Consider the following 16207-nt stretch of genomic DNA (forward strand, 5'->3'; position numbering starts at 1 on the left):
TAGATAACCGATGCTTACCTTTAAGCATTACAGACCAGGGCCTTAATAATCATCCGGAGCTATAGAGATGTAAGTTGGTGTTCTCTTATTCTTTCTCCTAAATATGAGAGCATAAAGTCCACAGAAAGAAAATACAGCTAGGCAGTTAAATTTTACAGCCGTTTAGAGAAAACTGAGTCAGAAATAGTATAACAAAGGAAGCACTATGGATTCACGTTTCAGAGGACCCAGCTGGTCTGACCACACCAGAAAAAGAGCAGCTGAGCGGGTACTCTGCTTTCCCTAAGCTGTTAGTGGATAATCTCTACTTCAGAAGTATGGAAAACACAGTGATGTCTTGATTCATCATGAGCACTTTTCAAGTAACACATTCTGAAGTCTTTATTGAAGAGTGCTCTTCAGGGAGCATTCCTGCCTGGCCACCAGCTGAAAAAAGGAGTGATTCAAGTTTTAGGCAGATTTCCTAATTTAATTAAATGAGAGCATAGCAAAGAGATACTCTCCAATTTGACCCCATGTGAAGCTCAACTATGTGGATGCGAAGTTATGGGAAGCTTATCAACTGAGTGAGCATTTGCAGGGGCCAATGTTATAAAACTGAAGTCTGAGGTGGCCCCTTCCATGCACAAGGACCCAATTGCTGCTGTTTTTCTCAACTGAGGATGTCAAAGTCACTCAAACTTATTTTTGTCTTTTTCTATGGAAAAGAACTTAAAAGCATAAATTAAGGCCACTGCACTAAAGGAAAAAGAAGCTTAGAGATAACTCAAGAATGGACTGATGTATGGACAAAGAAATGGGTACACAGGCAGATAAATGATAAAGCAAATCTAACAAAATGTGAATTACAGAATCTAGATGGTGGGCATATAGGTGTTAAGTCTACAATGGTTTCAACTTTTCTGCATGTTTGAAAATTTTCTTTTTTTCTTTTTTTGTTTTTTCTTTAACAAGACGAAGTCTCACTCTTGGCCCCCAGGCTGGAGTGCAATGGCGCAATCTTGGCTCACTGCAACCTCTGCCTCCCGGGTTCAAGTGATTCTCCCGCCTCAGCCTCCCGAGTAGCTGGGATTACAGGTGTGTACCACCAAGTCCGGCTAATTTTTGTATTTTAAGTAGTGACGAGGTTTCACCACATTGGCCAGGCTGGTCTCGAGCTCCTGACCTCAGGTGATTCGCCCACCTCGGTCTCCTAAAGTGCTGGGATTACAGGCATGAGCCACTGCGCCCGGCCGAAAATTTTCATAGTAAAATGCTGGGGGAGAAAATAATTCCGAGTCATAATCACAATAAAGGAGGCAGCAGGCCCCACTGTGAAAAACCTCAGCCCTGAGGGCAAGACACTTGGTTCCTGGCCCAACCCCAGGAACTCACAGAGTTTAGAACTGGAAAGGGCATTGGCAATCCTCTAGGGCAGGTAAAATACATGGTTTTATGAGTCCACGAAAATTTAGAAAAATAGAAACAATATTTTCATAAAACTAAAAGCATTTGATTTAAAAACTGTTGTTTTGCTGAGGTTATATGCCTCTATGCTTCTGGTTTAAAAAATCCTTTATTTCATGAAACACTGGTGATAGTAGATGACAGATTTGATTATGTCCACACTTGGCAAAATAAAAAGTTAATAACCTCATGTCAGTCTTCTCAATATTTTTGAAATGATAAAAGGTTACAGAATAAAATAAAAATTCTGAGAACTACCAATGCAGTTAATGACCCCATTTTGTAAGACGAAACTGAGGCCCAGAGTGGGATGAAGTGGGGCAGTAGCCAGCTCGACAACTGTAGGCAGTTCACCAACTCAAAGGGTTGAAAAGGTGACTCACTTAATCATAGGTGGGATGCTTATCCAAGGAACAAATCCCAGGTTACACATACAGAGATGGAAGCCTCTTGTAAGAATCACCCACATGGCTGACTTTTCAGTGCTGCCATTGGTCTTCTGAACATAATCTCTGTCAGCTGAGCATTTAGAGTAAATTTCTTACAGAAACCAGTTTCTGAATTTTGATGTTAGTCCTTCAACCATGCTTGCACAAACAGAGGTAAACAGTGACATAATACAAGTGCATAAGGAGGTACAAATTTACTACATTCGAGACTATCATCCACTGGTCTTATTTTTTCTAAGCTTTTCTCATAGCCAAATGGCTGGCACAGAATTTTATGTAGAATATTCTGAAAAAACAGAATACATTTTCTTTGTAAGCTAATATTCAGGGAAACCCTAGATGACATTTGATAACAATACAAGTAGCAGACTACAAAACGTGAGATTTCAACTGATTCAAGAAATGCAATTAGCCGGGTGTGGTGGCTCACGCCTGCACTCCCAGCGCTTTGGGAGGCAAAGGCAGGTGGATGGCTTGAGCCCAGGAGTTTGAGACCAGCCTAGCCAACATGGCAAAACCCCATCTCTACCAAAAATACAAAAAATTAGCCAGGTGTGGTGGCGCATGCCTGTGGTCACAGCTACTAGGGAGGCAGAGGCACAGGAATCGCTTGAACCCAGGAGGCAGAGGCTGCATTGAACCTGGATCACACCACGGCACTCCAGCCTGAGCGACAGAGCAAGATTCGACTCTGTCTCAAAAAAAGGAAATGCACTCAATAAACCTGCATTTAAACTACAAAAATAATATAAATAGATGAATATCAAATTAAAACCATGTCTAATAAGGGAAAAAGGTAAATATCTTAGACTAATTTAAAAAGGGGAAACTATAGAAGTTGAACTTTTGTTTTATAAAATAAACATCCATTCACCAAATATGTCTGTCATTACCTTACCTGCCTAGACAAATGAGATGAGCAAAAGAAATAAAAATAACAGTGAGCAGGTGGGGTGCAGTGACTCACGCCTGCAATCCCAGCATTTTGGGAGGCCAAGGTGGGTGGATTACTTGAGGCCAGGAGTTCAAGACCAGCCTGGGCAACATGAGGAAACTCATCCCTACTAAAAATACAAAAATTAGCCAGGTGTGGTGGCATGTGCCTGTAGTCATAGCTACTCGGGAGGCTGAGGCATGAGAATTGCTGGAACTGGGGAGGCAGGTGTTGTAGTGAGCCAAGATTGTGCCACTGCACTTCAACCTGGGCGACAGAGTGAGACTATCTCAAAAAAACAAACAAATAACAATGAGCAGAGCTCTGGTGTGTCATGCTAGTCAGGTTTATACCCCTGTGGCTGAAGAGCTACATCATCTTATGTTAACATGTAATACTCATTTATTGGTACAAACCTTCAAGCCATATTTAGTTCCAAAGCTGGCCTGAGTCTTTATCCCTTCTATGGCATTTTTGGGGCAGTTTTGAATTCCTAGCCTAGACAGCTCCCCAAGGGCTGCAAGGCAGGGCAGCAGACACATTCAGACACAAACACTATTTGCCTGTTGACACATTTGTCTATTTGGTCATTTCATCTGTCTTCTAATATGTGCCTGAAACAAATAAGGTACTCAAATATTTGTTGACTGAGTTATCTATAGTAGTAGAATCTTCTAAACTATCTGCCCAGCCCTAACTACCACCACCTCCTTTTTAAAGAACTGCCCGTTTTCAGGGGTGGGTCTTGGCAGCCATGATCACCTATGTGAAAGGTGGACATCTGAGACAAACAACCAATTGGAGTCTCTCTCCCAAAAATTCAAAATTGGAATTGAGGCCACAGTTGATGTGGTCTGGTTGCTTGTTGGTGGCATGGAGAAGTCACCTGTGCCCTTGTGAAAGACTGAAAGAATGGCCACTTTGTTGCTGGATAGCTTTCTAGTTCAGGGTTCCACTCCCTTGTAAAATCCAAGTTATTCCTATACTTGGGTTCTATAACACAGTTGGTATCTGATCACCATTTCCTTCCCCCCACCACCCCGAAGTTAGCTCAAAGGCATTTCTATGAGTTGCAACCAAGGACAGTAAGTAGCTAAAAGGAGTAGGATGGTTATTCCAGTACTTTACATGTTATAAGCCTGATATGAAATAGAAGCCATAGAGAAGATTAGGTATGACCACCCAAATACTAAATTTTGCATTGCAAAGAAAAAAAATGAAGTTAAAAAATGAACATGTTAGAAAAAATATTACAACATAATAGGCCAAGGGTGAACAGCCTTAAAATATAAAGAGCTCTTATAAATATGAAACATTATCTCAACAGAAAAATGAATATAAACAGGAAAACCGTAAGAAGATCTCTAAATGGGTAGGGTGCAGTGGCTCACTCCTGTAATCCCAGCACTTTGGGAGGCCGAGGTGGGTGGATCACCTGAGGTCGGGAGCTTGAGACAAGCCTGACCAACATGGAGAAACCCCATCTCTACTAAAAATACAAAATTAGCCAGGCATGGTGGCGCATGCCTGTAATCCCAGCTACTCAGGAGGCAGAGGCAGGAGAACTGCTTGCACCTGGGAGGTGGAGGTTGCAGTGAGCCAAGATTGTGCCATTGCACTCCAGCCTGCAGGACAGAGCAAGACTCTGTCTCAAAAAAAAAAAAAAAAATTAAATGGCTAATAAATATCTATGACATATAAGTATATACATCTGTTTATTCATTTTCTTCAATAATCAAACAGATTACAATGAAGTATATTTCATCTATCAGATCATTGACAAATATTAAAGGCTTAATACTAAAGCAGTAGACACTGCTGGCTGCAGTGTGAATTGATACAACCAATCTGATATGTATCACAGTTGTGAATGTGCATATGCTTCTAACCAAGCTTTCCATGTCTAGAAATTAATCATAAGGAAACAACTGGATGAACTGAAGAAAACATATGAAGATATTCACTAAAAGCCTAAAAGTAAATCTAAATGCTCAATGGGAGATTCATAAACGGGAAGCCGTTCAATGGAATATTAGGCAGTCGACATATAAGAATATATGTGCAGTGGCTCACGCCTGTCATCCCTACATTTTGGGAGGCTGAGGCAGGTGGATCACCTAAGGTCAGGAGTTTAAGATCACTGTGGCCAACATGAGGAAACCCCATCTCTACTAAAAATACAAAAAATTACCTGGGTGTGGTGGTGGGCGCCTGTAATCCCAGCTTCTCGGGAGGCTGAGGCATGAAAATCACTTGAACCCAGGACACGGAGGTTGCAGTAAGCCGAGATCGCACCACTGCACTCCAGCCTGGGCAACAAGAGTGAAACTCCGTCTCAAAAAAAAAAAATAAATAAAATAAAATAATATATGTTGAAGAGGGGACCATTTTATATTCTTAAGAGAAGGAGACATGTTAAAAGACATGTAAACATATGATCAGCTTTTATTTTTTTAAAAAAATACATATATAAAAAATCTGAGAGACCTAATCTAAAATATTAACAGTGGTTAATGAATTAACAAACATTTTTCACTCTGTTCTTCACACCTTTTACTAGTCTATATTATCTGAATTTCCTATAATGAGTATCTCATGGTTAAAAATGTTTTAAGTATTTCATTAGACACAGTGAAAAACAACCAAAGGTAGGAGTTCCACAGAACTGGATATGAATCCAAGATCTGCCACTTAAAAAGCTTTGTTACTTTGAACAAATTACTTACCTATGTTGCATTCACCTTATTAAATCCTTATACGTAAAGTGCTTAGTACAGAACCTGCACACAGGACTAGCTCAACAAATGACTATTGCGTTTAGCAATTTTTAATGCCTCTAATAAAGTATAAATAGGGATGATCCCATCACTATATGGTATATGGGAGATGGGCCAAACAAATCAAATGCTATACCATTCTTAAGCTAATAATTTGCAAAGTATCTACTGTAGTACCAAACTGGAAAGCTAGTGAAAACCACTTATCTGAAAAAACAACATGGGAAAGGCTCCTCAACTCTTTGCCATAACATTACGTTGTATAATTAGGTTCAATCCTGCTTCTTTTGCACCATAATTAAGGGCATCTGCTCTCCTTACAGGGTCAGTAGGAAACACAGTCAATTATGGAAGGGCACAGAAGTAATGCAGATAAATCAGAATGAAAATCATAGTTAAATAACTGCAGTCCCACCTACTCTCTTCTCCTTCTCCCCCTTCTGCAAGGATGACAAAGATTCTCTCCTCCACTAAACTTTAGTCAGGCCTCTCTTCTCTACTAGGCCACAATGTTGGCCCCATTCCTGTTCCTTAAGCAAGAATCCTGTTGAGTCAGGTTAGCAAGAATCCCCCAAACTTGATATCTGCTCAAGTTCCTCATTCCCCACCTTTGATGTTATAAGTCTTTGGTCTACTTTCAGCAAGAATCCTGCTAGGTCGGTTTAGTTTGGTTTAATGTCCCCGCTGAGTAACTTTCCATTCCACTGACCCCTCACACTCTGCTCTTTGCCTACAAGTGCCAGCTGTCAATGCAGTATTGAGCTGGGTTGTTTTCCTATATTGCAACAGACTTGAGTAAAGTCTTCCCTAGCATTGTAACAAGTGTCAGAATAATTTTTTCTCTCTAACATCAGGTAATGTCTTGGGCCTTCAGGTACAAAGCTAATCACAAACTGGTTGGAAAAAACAAGTTTTCTTCCCTAATGTGACTTAAAGCCTCCAAATACTGAGATTCAAAATTACCCGGAAGCATTAAGACATTACAATCAAAACAAAACTCCTGGTGCTGGTCCCTTTGAACCTTAATAGTCCATTTCATTTTAATTTAATTTCAAAAGAAGTACAAAAGGGAGAAAATTATGCTATAAAATTTTCTTGAGGATAATGACTATGTCTTATTATATTATGAACCCAGCATGGGACCAATGCTGGACACATAGTAGGAGTGCATTGATTTCATCAATTGAGAGAAATAAAGGAAGCAGATGAATGATTACTTCCTGAAAAATGATAGTATAAATTCAAGGGGACAAGCTAACTAATCCTCCCTTTAAATTAGGCAAATCACAGAACTATAAAGGCACCAGAGTTTATTTCTACCAAACACTGAGAATTAAAAATAACTCTTGATCATTAATGTATTTTTAGACAACAATTCCAGTATGCAGTTTTACATTTTCAACTAGTACTGCTGTAACCTTAATTAAAAGCACTGTATAGTGGGGTCATAGCAGAGATGCAGATGTCTACCTAAACTGGGACTGAACATATAGTGAACACCACCCTGCGTGGTGGTTAAACCCTTTGCCTGAAGCATCACTAGTCCTTGAAAGAAGCTGATGCATTTTCCTAAGAAAAGAGACATCTCCAGGAGCTCCACCTAAGGGGGATGATTTCTTTATAATGTTATATCTGAAATATGAAGGAACGCTTAGCTGTCTGCTTTAAAATAGGAAATTAATACCTTTTGCAAGTCACCAGAAAGGTAGCTGAAATAGCTCAGGCTACTCTGGACTTCTAACTCATCTGCAAATACCCTCACCCACTTCTTTTTATCCTTACACAAGAGTAGAGAACCTCAAGTTTCTTCAGTTGCAAAAGTCAAACAGGAAGTTTCCAAGTAGGAGTTCTGCAAAGAGGTATCAATCAGTAAGAGGGGCAGGTATGCCAGGAAAGGTTAGAAGGGAAAAAGAAAGGCCAGGGGATTTCCGAGCTTTGCGGCAAGAAAGAAATAGTAGTTTTTGTGTCTTCACCACTACCCAGCCAACTAATGCCATTTATTGGTAATAAGCAATTAGTGCCAATGACCGAGGAGACAGACAGCCTGCAGAGTCCAAAACAAATCCAAATAACTGTAGGCTGTTGGCTGGATTTAAATAAGGTTATTTCATCAAAAATTTCATAATTTTCAACTCTGTGAGACATACACTTGTATGATATACATTTAACAGACCCTCTCAAAGTAGCTTTTTGTTTGTACTTATGTCCAGGGGTACTTTTATAAGAAACAGGAAAAAAATAATTTTATAGTTATAGCTATAACCTAAGTAAAATTAGCTATATTAATGTATTCTTTCTGTACAAGTAAACAAATGTGTCACTGATAAAAACCTGAATATGATGCGTTAACATACACAATATTGTTGCTCAAAACCACAACACATTCTTTGGCATTCCCTACGGCTGTAGTTTCAGGCACAAATTCCACGCCTGCTGGCATCTCTAAGACCAACTGTTTCATCAACAGGATAAAAATTGGGCAAACAGGTAAAAAAAGAAAAAAAGCCAAAATGAGTTCCTAACCCATTACAAAAATGAACCAACCTCCACTTGGGTGGTATTTAAGAGAAAGGAAGTAGCTGCCCCATGGTCTCTGGGTCAGCCTGTTGCTCCCCAAGGGCTTTATCAAATGAGCAGACCAAACAGGCTCAGTCACTGATTTCAAAGCCAAACTTAAAACTTGCTAATGCATGTTTTTAGAAAGATTTTAGCTTAGTGGATGTTATCTATAACTACAATGCTTTACAGAGCTTTACAACCTTGCAAATACCCCTTAGCCAAGTGGCTAAACTTTTCAGCTGTAATAGGAAGCTTTTCAAGAGCTGGGAAATTCCATCTAGGACAATGCCAATGAATACTGAAATGAACGAAAATCTTCCGTTTCTGCAGCCTCAAGTCTAGCAGGGATTGCTTACGGCTAATTCTCTAGTTCTATAGCCTATAGAGTCTCTCTTCTTGAAAGGGATTAACAGTAAGTGGCAAAAGATTAGACCATTTCTCCTTTATTTTTCTACCATCTCAAAGGGTCAGTCATCAACATTAACTCATTGACCAAAAGATGTCAATTTTTCCTCCCAAGGAAGGCTTGGAATGTTACTCACTTTCTAGAGAGGTAAACAGATCACTTCTGATTCAGGCATTAGCTCCTTAGTACAGTTCTTATCACCACAATTTGAGCAATCTTCCTACCTATTCAACCCCTCCCAGGTACCTTCTAGAACAAAGAGAAGAGAATTTTCTTCTCCCAGTAAATCCTGTAGGAAAGGGCAGCATTACTGGTGGCAGCTTCTGATCACAGCCACAGTCCCTACTTGTCTTTCTCTTTCCTTCCTTATTTCAGCCATTTTGATCATTCAGGATGCATTTTTGCAGGAAGATAAACTAACAGTTCAAGATATAAGGAAGCGGTACAGTATAACATCTGACAGGGATAAAGGTGAGAAGAGAGAGATGGCCAAGACTTTAGTGGCTATTCCTGGGTACAGATGAATACATCATAATTTAATCTACTGTAGAGAACGAGTTTGGTGTTGTGAGCTCTGGAGTTAGACTGCCTGGGTTCACACACAGGCTTGACCCTGGGCAAGTTGCTTAATCACTCAGTGCCTCTGTATTCTCAACTATAATATGGAAATGATAGTGCCTACCTCATTGGGCTTTTGTGAAAATCAGATGATATAAAACAGTATAAGCACTAAAGAGTAAGCATTAACTATGTTAGCTATTACCAATAATATATATTTAAGAAGAATGAGGTAATTCTGTGTTTACTTATGAATACTATCAATGACATAGTGTTTTGTGAAAATGCTACAGAATAATATGCTTAGTATGAGTCTATTTTGAGAAGAAAAAAGAAACGCATGATATGTATTTATGAGGGCATCCAAAGAAGTCTGAAAGCCAAATATCACTCAAACATTGAACCCTCATTACTCCTAGGGAGTAGGCTAGGGCTGGGGAAGAGGGGCTGACTTTTTTTTTTTTAATAGGTCTTTGCTTGAATTATCACACATGTATTATTTTTGCCACTAAGTTTAAAATTTGTAACATTTTATAGTGGCCTTCCTAGCCTTCAAGTTGAATATCTCTCATGTTTTATTCTAAGAAAAAAAATAACTTTTTAGGGATGAGGAAATGGAGGCCCAGAGAGGATGGGGGGAGCCCTCTAAGCACTCTCTCATGCGTGTCTCATTGCATCCTGTGCCTACCATAGGCATGCAAACACTCTGAAATTCGTTCCTTTCCCTCATGCTTATCTGAGGCTTTCCTTTTACTGTGTCCAAACGGCTTTCACCTTCAGTGTTTCCGTATCTTCTTTCCTACCTCTCATAACTTTCTCACCATTGCCTGCTTTTCCGCCCTCGCCCTGGGAAACTCACTGGAGTGGGGAGAGATCTCAGGCGTTTGGCAGGCACAAGGACTCCCATCTACACAATTATACGACGGGGTATGCCTCCAAGTTGCTGTCTCGTAAAGGGTCCAAATGGGCCTTTTTTTTTTTTTTTTTTTTTTTTTTTTTGAGACGGGGTTTCGCTCTTGTTGCCTAGGCTGGAGTGCAATGGCACGATCTCGGCTCACTGCCATCTCTGCCTCCCCGGTTCAAGCGATTCTCCCACCTCAGCCTCCCGAGTAGCTGGGATTACAGGCATGCGCCACCACGCCCGGCTAATTTTTGTAGTTTTAGTAGAGACAGGGTTTCTCTATGTTATTCAAGCTGGTCTCGAACTCCTGACCTCACGTGATCCGCCCGCCTCGGCCTCCCAAAGTGCTGTGATTACAGGCGTGAACCACCGCGCCCGGCCCAAATGGGCTTTTAAATAACGTTTTTATTTCAGTCAAGAAACAGTGTTTGGTATGTTTGGCAGGCAATTTTTTCTCCTTTAGGTCTTTCCTTACACAGGTGTTTATTTTTACTTTGGCTTTCTCTTGGAAGTTACAATGCTATTTTGTACCTTCGCCACCCACAACGTTCTCTTCCGTGCTCATCTTTTATGATGTGTTAATTTTTACTGTCTGAGCTCCCATCAAGCGCATTTCTGCCTCCTCACTTTCACACTCCAATCGTCTAGCCCCATTTATACACGTTTTCCATTTCAGCCCATGGAGAAACGCGTTTATAGGATGATAGGAGAAGGAAAGGAGAATTAGAGATAATAAGCAGAGCAGATTCCAAGCACTCTCTCCCACCGGAACTCTTAGGGTCGGGAACCAAGCCTGCCCCGGGGTATCCGGGCCACCAGAACAGGGTCAGCATCAAGGCGCCCAGGCGTTGGAAGAGCTGATTGGTTCCCGGACGAACCAATCAACCAGCGAGGCCGTGCACGGATAGGGGAGGGCCAAAATTACCGAGGGGATGGGGTTAACGGAAAAGGCGCAGGTGTGCCAGCCACCAGGTTTTGCGTGCACTTTTGCACCCCCTGGTTCATTAATAACCCCGAATTATATTCTAAATGTCTCCTAGTTTTCCCGTTTCGTACAGCTGAGGTAGTAGATAGAAGGGAAAACGTTACTTATCTTACCATTCATAAGATGGTTATTAATAGTCAATGGAAAAGTGGCCATGGAGCTGGGGGAAGGGCAATAAAATCCTCCACCTCTCCTTTCCCGATTCCACTGTAGGTCGTCAACCTAACTCAGTGGGTTCCTGAAATAGCTGATCAGTCAAACGCAAGCTTAATCACCAAAGCGGATTACCAAAATGTTATATTAGACAGTTGGAATAAGTTTCCCCCTCCCCAAGGGCTGAGGGAAATAGTACTGGCATTTACCGAACGCGCAGCGTTTTACTACCTGCTAAAGGAGAAGCGAAGGAACTCGCGGGCTGAAAGTGAGAGAAACTGAGACCTTCGGAAATGTACAACCACGCACTCGGACACGGCTACCTCCCGGAATCGGACACAAGCTCCCAGGCGCAGTGACATCTCCTCCAAACCGCCACCCCACAAACTCTTCATCACGCGGGGGCGTCAACGATATTTTGGGAGGGTGGGGGTACAGATAGCAGATTTTCCTTATGTGTTTCAAACTTCAGAGCTTTTCTGCCCGTTTTTTTTTTCCCCAAGTGACAGAGACCCCGGATTCACAGACCTGTCTCACCTTAGCTTTCCCACGGTCCAGCGCTGCCACCCACCCCTCCACCACCCATACCGGGGCTGGAGACGCCGCGTCCTTGGGTTGGGGGAAGAGGGAGTGGGGAGAAGAGGGAAATGGCCAGTGTAAGTAAAGAGCTCCCCGCCGAGGCCTGGACGCCGGCAGCTAGTGGAGAGCCCTGAGGCCGAGAAGCAGGGAGAGAAGAGGGCTGGAACCGTGCGGGGAAGGGCCGCGAGGAGAGCAGGGGCGCCGCGGGTGTCGCTGCACTCACTCTGCGTAGCCAGTGGCCCAGGGCAGCCGCCGAGTCTCCTTGAGGATGAGGATGGGGCGTGCGATGTGGTCGGCGCTGCACTCCACCTCGTCCTGAGACAGCCCCAGGAACTCTGGCCGCCCGTAGGGGAAACGCAGGGGCAGGTCCGAGCCTCCGCAGCTGCCGCCGCCGTGCTCGGAGCCTGAACTGCCAGCCATGATGCCGCCCATGAAATTGGCCACGGCAGATTTCACTCGAGTGAGCATATTACTCCGGCGCCCGGCTGCAGCGGTGCGAGCAGGAGGCGGCGGGGGCCGGGCAAGGCGCAGCGCGGGGCATGCAGGCTGCGGTGGGCGCCGGGCGCACGGGGAGCCGGGCCACTGGGACGCGCCGCGCGCGGCTCCCAGAGCCTAGTGCTGCAGGGGGCCGAGCCCCGGCCTCTCGTGCTCAGTGCCGCGGCGGCCGCCGCCTCCCCCCGCTACACTTCCGCAACGGAGCGGCATGGAGCGGGCCGGCCGGGGGAGTCACCTCGCGTTCCAGGAGCGCCCAGGCGGCTGCAGCTGCAGCAGGTCCCTTCCCCGCCCCCTGCGCTCGGCTCCGGCGTGCGCTGAACTGAGCCCACCCGGCGAGCTCCCGGAGTCGCTGCGGCTGCTGCCACGGCTACCGCCGCCGAGTCATGTGATAATCAGGCTGCAAGGGCTTAGGCTGCTGCGGTGGCCGTTGCTCAGCCCCTCCCCTGCCGGCCCAAGCGAGACTCGCACCGGGATCGTGACCTCCTGGGGGAGGGGGAGACCGGCTGAGTCGGTACCTGGCGGAGGGGATGGGGGCACTGTGAGCTGGAGGCGGTACAGGTGTTAGCGGCTGTCACGTGGAGCCGGGCAGCCGGGAAAAGGATTGAAGAATCCACTCCTGAGGAATGCTGCCTTCACCCTCCAGAAAGGAAACTTTGGGAGCAGGAGGGGAAAGGGGAGACAGGTGCAATCAGGGTGGGAAGCTTCTAAGTCCTGCGGTGGAAACCAGCAGTCACTGGGTATAAGAGACTTTCCAGGGCTTAAAAATAAACAAGCCTATACGGATTGCATGAGAATTATTAAGTTTTTCTCTAGGTATTTGTCGATTTACTTTTCTTTTTATTACCACTATATGCATCGTTATCTATGGAGCAAACCTTATTTCGAACCCAGAATAAGCTTAATACACAAGAAAAAAGATCTCTTAAGAAATCAGAGGCTAGTCTGAGGGCAGTGGTATTTACAATTGATCACAACCAGTTACAGATTTCTTTGTTCTTTCTCCACTCCCGCTTGCTTCACTTGACTAGCCTAAAAGAAAAAGAAACAGGGACTATTAGTATTTAATTGTTAAATAAATTTATACAAGCATTTTCTCCAACGTAGCAACAAAAGTATCTTTTCAAAGCTTACCTCGTTTACTATCTAGACAAATAAATGCATTTTCCTCCAACGTAGGAACGGAAGTATCTTTTCAAAGCTTACCTTGTTTACTATCTAGACACTTAAATGCAGTCGTATTTGAATTTTCTTAATTCAGAACATTGTTGCAAAATTATCTAAGCGCACTTATGAAACGAAAGACGCTTAAGTAGAACATAGCAACTGAAATGCTAAAGTAAAAATGAATAAATACTTATAATGATAAAACATTTTTGGTGATCATATGTTAGAAAACACATCTTAAAAACTGAATACTTCATCAAGGCTAACATTTCTTAAATATTGGCTTTTTGGGGGGAGGGGAAACTTTGCAATAGAACGTATATCCTGTTCATGTTTACCTATTTAATTTGCCAGAATTTGGTTTTACTTACGCAGTTATGCACCAAACAGCTTGCTCTGAGTTCAACAGGGAATACAGGCCCTCCTTCTTCTCAGTCAGTGTTTGGGAAGGAGAGTGGCCCAGGTGTTGAAGGAGAAGCCAATTCTTTGAAGAGGAATTGTGAGTCAAGGAGTTCTTGCTGTTAGGCAAGGCCTGGATAAGCCTCACAGATGTCTTTTCTTCAGTATCTATAATATTCTTTTTAAAAGACATTTCCCCCTTTAACTTTTTCATGTATAGATATTCTAATTTACTAGCTACCAAATACTTATGTAAAAGATGGCAGTGTTTTAAACTTTCAGTGAAATGCCACTCCTATCAATGAAGTTTTTAAATCACTTTTTACGAAACATAAATGTAATTTTATCTTAGCTCCTTTTCTTCTTCTTATTTTGTGCAGTATTTTAAATGATGCAAGATATGTCTTCTTAACCTTTGCTTGGTTAAACTGCAAACTCCTGAATGGGAAATCTCTGATTATATGGGTGGTGGTGAAACATCGACATACCACATTCTCTGGTATCCATTGAGTCTAATATAAGCTTACAATCGTCTTTTTAAGAAAACTTCTGTTGTAGAACAACTACCTTTATCATTGTCTCTCAGATATTCCAGTAAGTAACCATTTGTTTAGTTGATTTTTTTTGGAAATGGAGTTTCGCTCTTATCACCCAGGCTGGAGTGCAGTGGCGTGATCTCGGCTTACTGCAACCTCCGCCTCTCGGTTCAAGCGATTCTCCTGCCTCAGCCTCCCGAGTAGCTGGGATTATAGGCATCCACCACCACGCCCAGCTAATTTTTTGTATTTTTATTAGAGATTGGTTTTCGCCATGTTGGCCAGACTGGTCTCAAACAGCTGACCTCGTGATCCACCCGCCTCGGCCTCCCAAAGTGCTGGGATTACAGGTGTGAGCCACCGCACCCGGCCCAACTTTCTTAACCTATGGTATCTGATAAGGCTTAGCTAACTTCAGTCAATATCCAGATTGGTAATAATATGAATACCAAATCATGTGGGTCTTTCCTTCACACAAAACTGATAGCCTGATATATATATCATAACCAGGATATGAAGTTACAACAGTTAACACTAACTTGTTTTGCTTCAGAGATAGTTTGGATTCCAGTTTCCTATGCAGGAATGTACTGATTGGAAATTACTGATTTATTGGGGGTCGGGGAATACATGTATTTCTCTTCAGTAAACAAAACCATTTACTTGTAAGTGACAGTTTCTTATGAACCAAGAAATTTATACCAAATTCTTGAGCACAGAGTTATAGAATATTCGCAAATTTTACATCCATGAAATGCAGTCATTCCCTTGATTATAAACACCTAATTTAGAAACATTTGGAAATGTCCTACACTGTCCACATTGTCCTATACTGAAACTACTGTTTTGTAACTGATGTGTGAATTGTAGAAAAAAAAAAGTTATCCTTATCTCACAGAATAGCTGCAAGGATCAGTGAGATAATAGTTGTAAATATGTTATAACTAATGTTGGGCTGGTATTATCACTATTCTCTAGTTAAATCTGTTTTTCCTTAGAGATCAATTTTTAATATTAAAATTTTAAGCCATCTCTCTTCTCTGTTCTTTGTTTATAACAACCAGGATAACAATGCCTACCTCGTTGGATTATCTTGATAATTAATGGAATAACATGCAAATTCCTAATATTCTTCTTGGTACAGAATAGATGATCAATAAACAGGTAATAAGCACAATGACAGCACTCTGCACTGTGGGTGATGAGTGAATTTACATACATTGTTTCCAATGCTCTATCAACACCAAGGTAAACATTGTTTTTATTGCTCTTAAACAACCCTACCACTTTACTGTTGAAGACAGCTGAGAGGTTTATAAATGACTTGCTCAAGACAACACAGCAGTGACAAAGCAATGCAGTCCCATTAGGTACTTTCTTTAACATTACAACATATAGAAAGTTTACATCACAAAATATTTTTTCCCTACCTTTTTCAAGCAAAGATCTGGTAATCTCAGTTATGGCTGTTTTTAAAGGCCTCTGTGAATCTGAAATGAAAACAATCCCTTGGCAACCTTAGATGGATTGTTTTAAGTACAATCCTGTCATTTGGAAATTGTTCCAAATTCTAAAGCAATTACTTTTCAGTGAGGTTTTTAGCTACAACTTGTTTCTAAGTTGGGAGCTGTCTGGGTCATGCTAAAGTTGCACAGAAATTCTAAATTCTGTTCAACTGGAAAGTATCTTTTAAAAAAAGATTATAATATTACTAACCTGTTCCCAAGCTTTGTCAGATTAACTTCTCTTTTAATATGATTTGTTCCCCTGCTCTTCTGCCATGATAAATCACTATGATCACGATTTTTTTTCCAGATGATAGTGGCTTTAGTAAAATATCCCATGAAACTTGTTTACTGAATAGAA

General features: G+C 42.1%; 1 protein-coding gene across 2 annotated transcripts in view; it reads right to left on the reverse strand.

The window, feature by feature from the left end:
• The window catches only part of PPM1H (protein phosphatase, Mg2+/Mn2+ dependent 1H), a 291476-nt gene extending 277876 nt beyond the window's left edge, over nt 1-13600 (reverse strand). For both annotated transcript variants that reach the window (XM_002823467.6, XM_054527337.2), the window contains exon 1: nt 11971-13600. In XM_002823467.6, the coding sequence (XP_002823513.4) occupies nt 11971-12215 (245 nt within the window). In that variant the 5' untranslated portion in view covers nt 12216-13600. The remainder of the gene's footprint in view (nt 1-11970) is intronic.
• Between the last annotated feature and the right edge of the window lie 2607 nt (nt 13601-16207).

The sequence above is a fragment of the Pongo abelii genome, chromosome 10 (genome assembly GCF_028885655.2).
Source record: "Pongo abelii isolate AG06213 chromosome 10, NHGRI_mPonAbe1-v2.0_pri, whole genome shotgun sequence".
NCBI classification, from domain to species: domain Eukaryota; kingdom Metazoa; phylum Chordata; class Mammalia; order Primates; family Hominidae; genus Pongo; species Pongo abelii.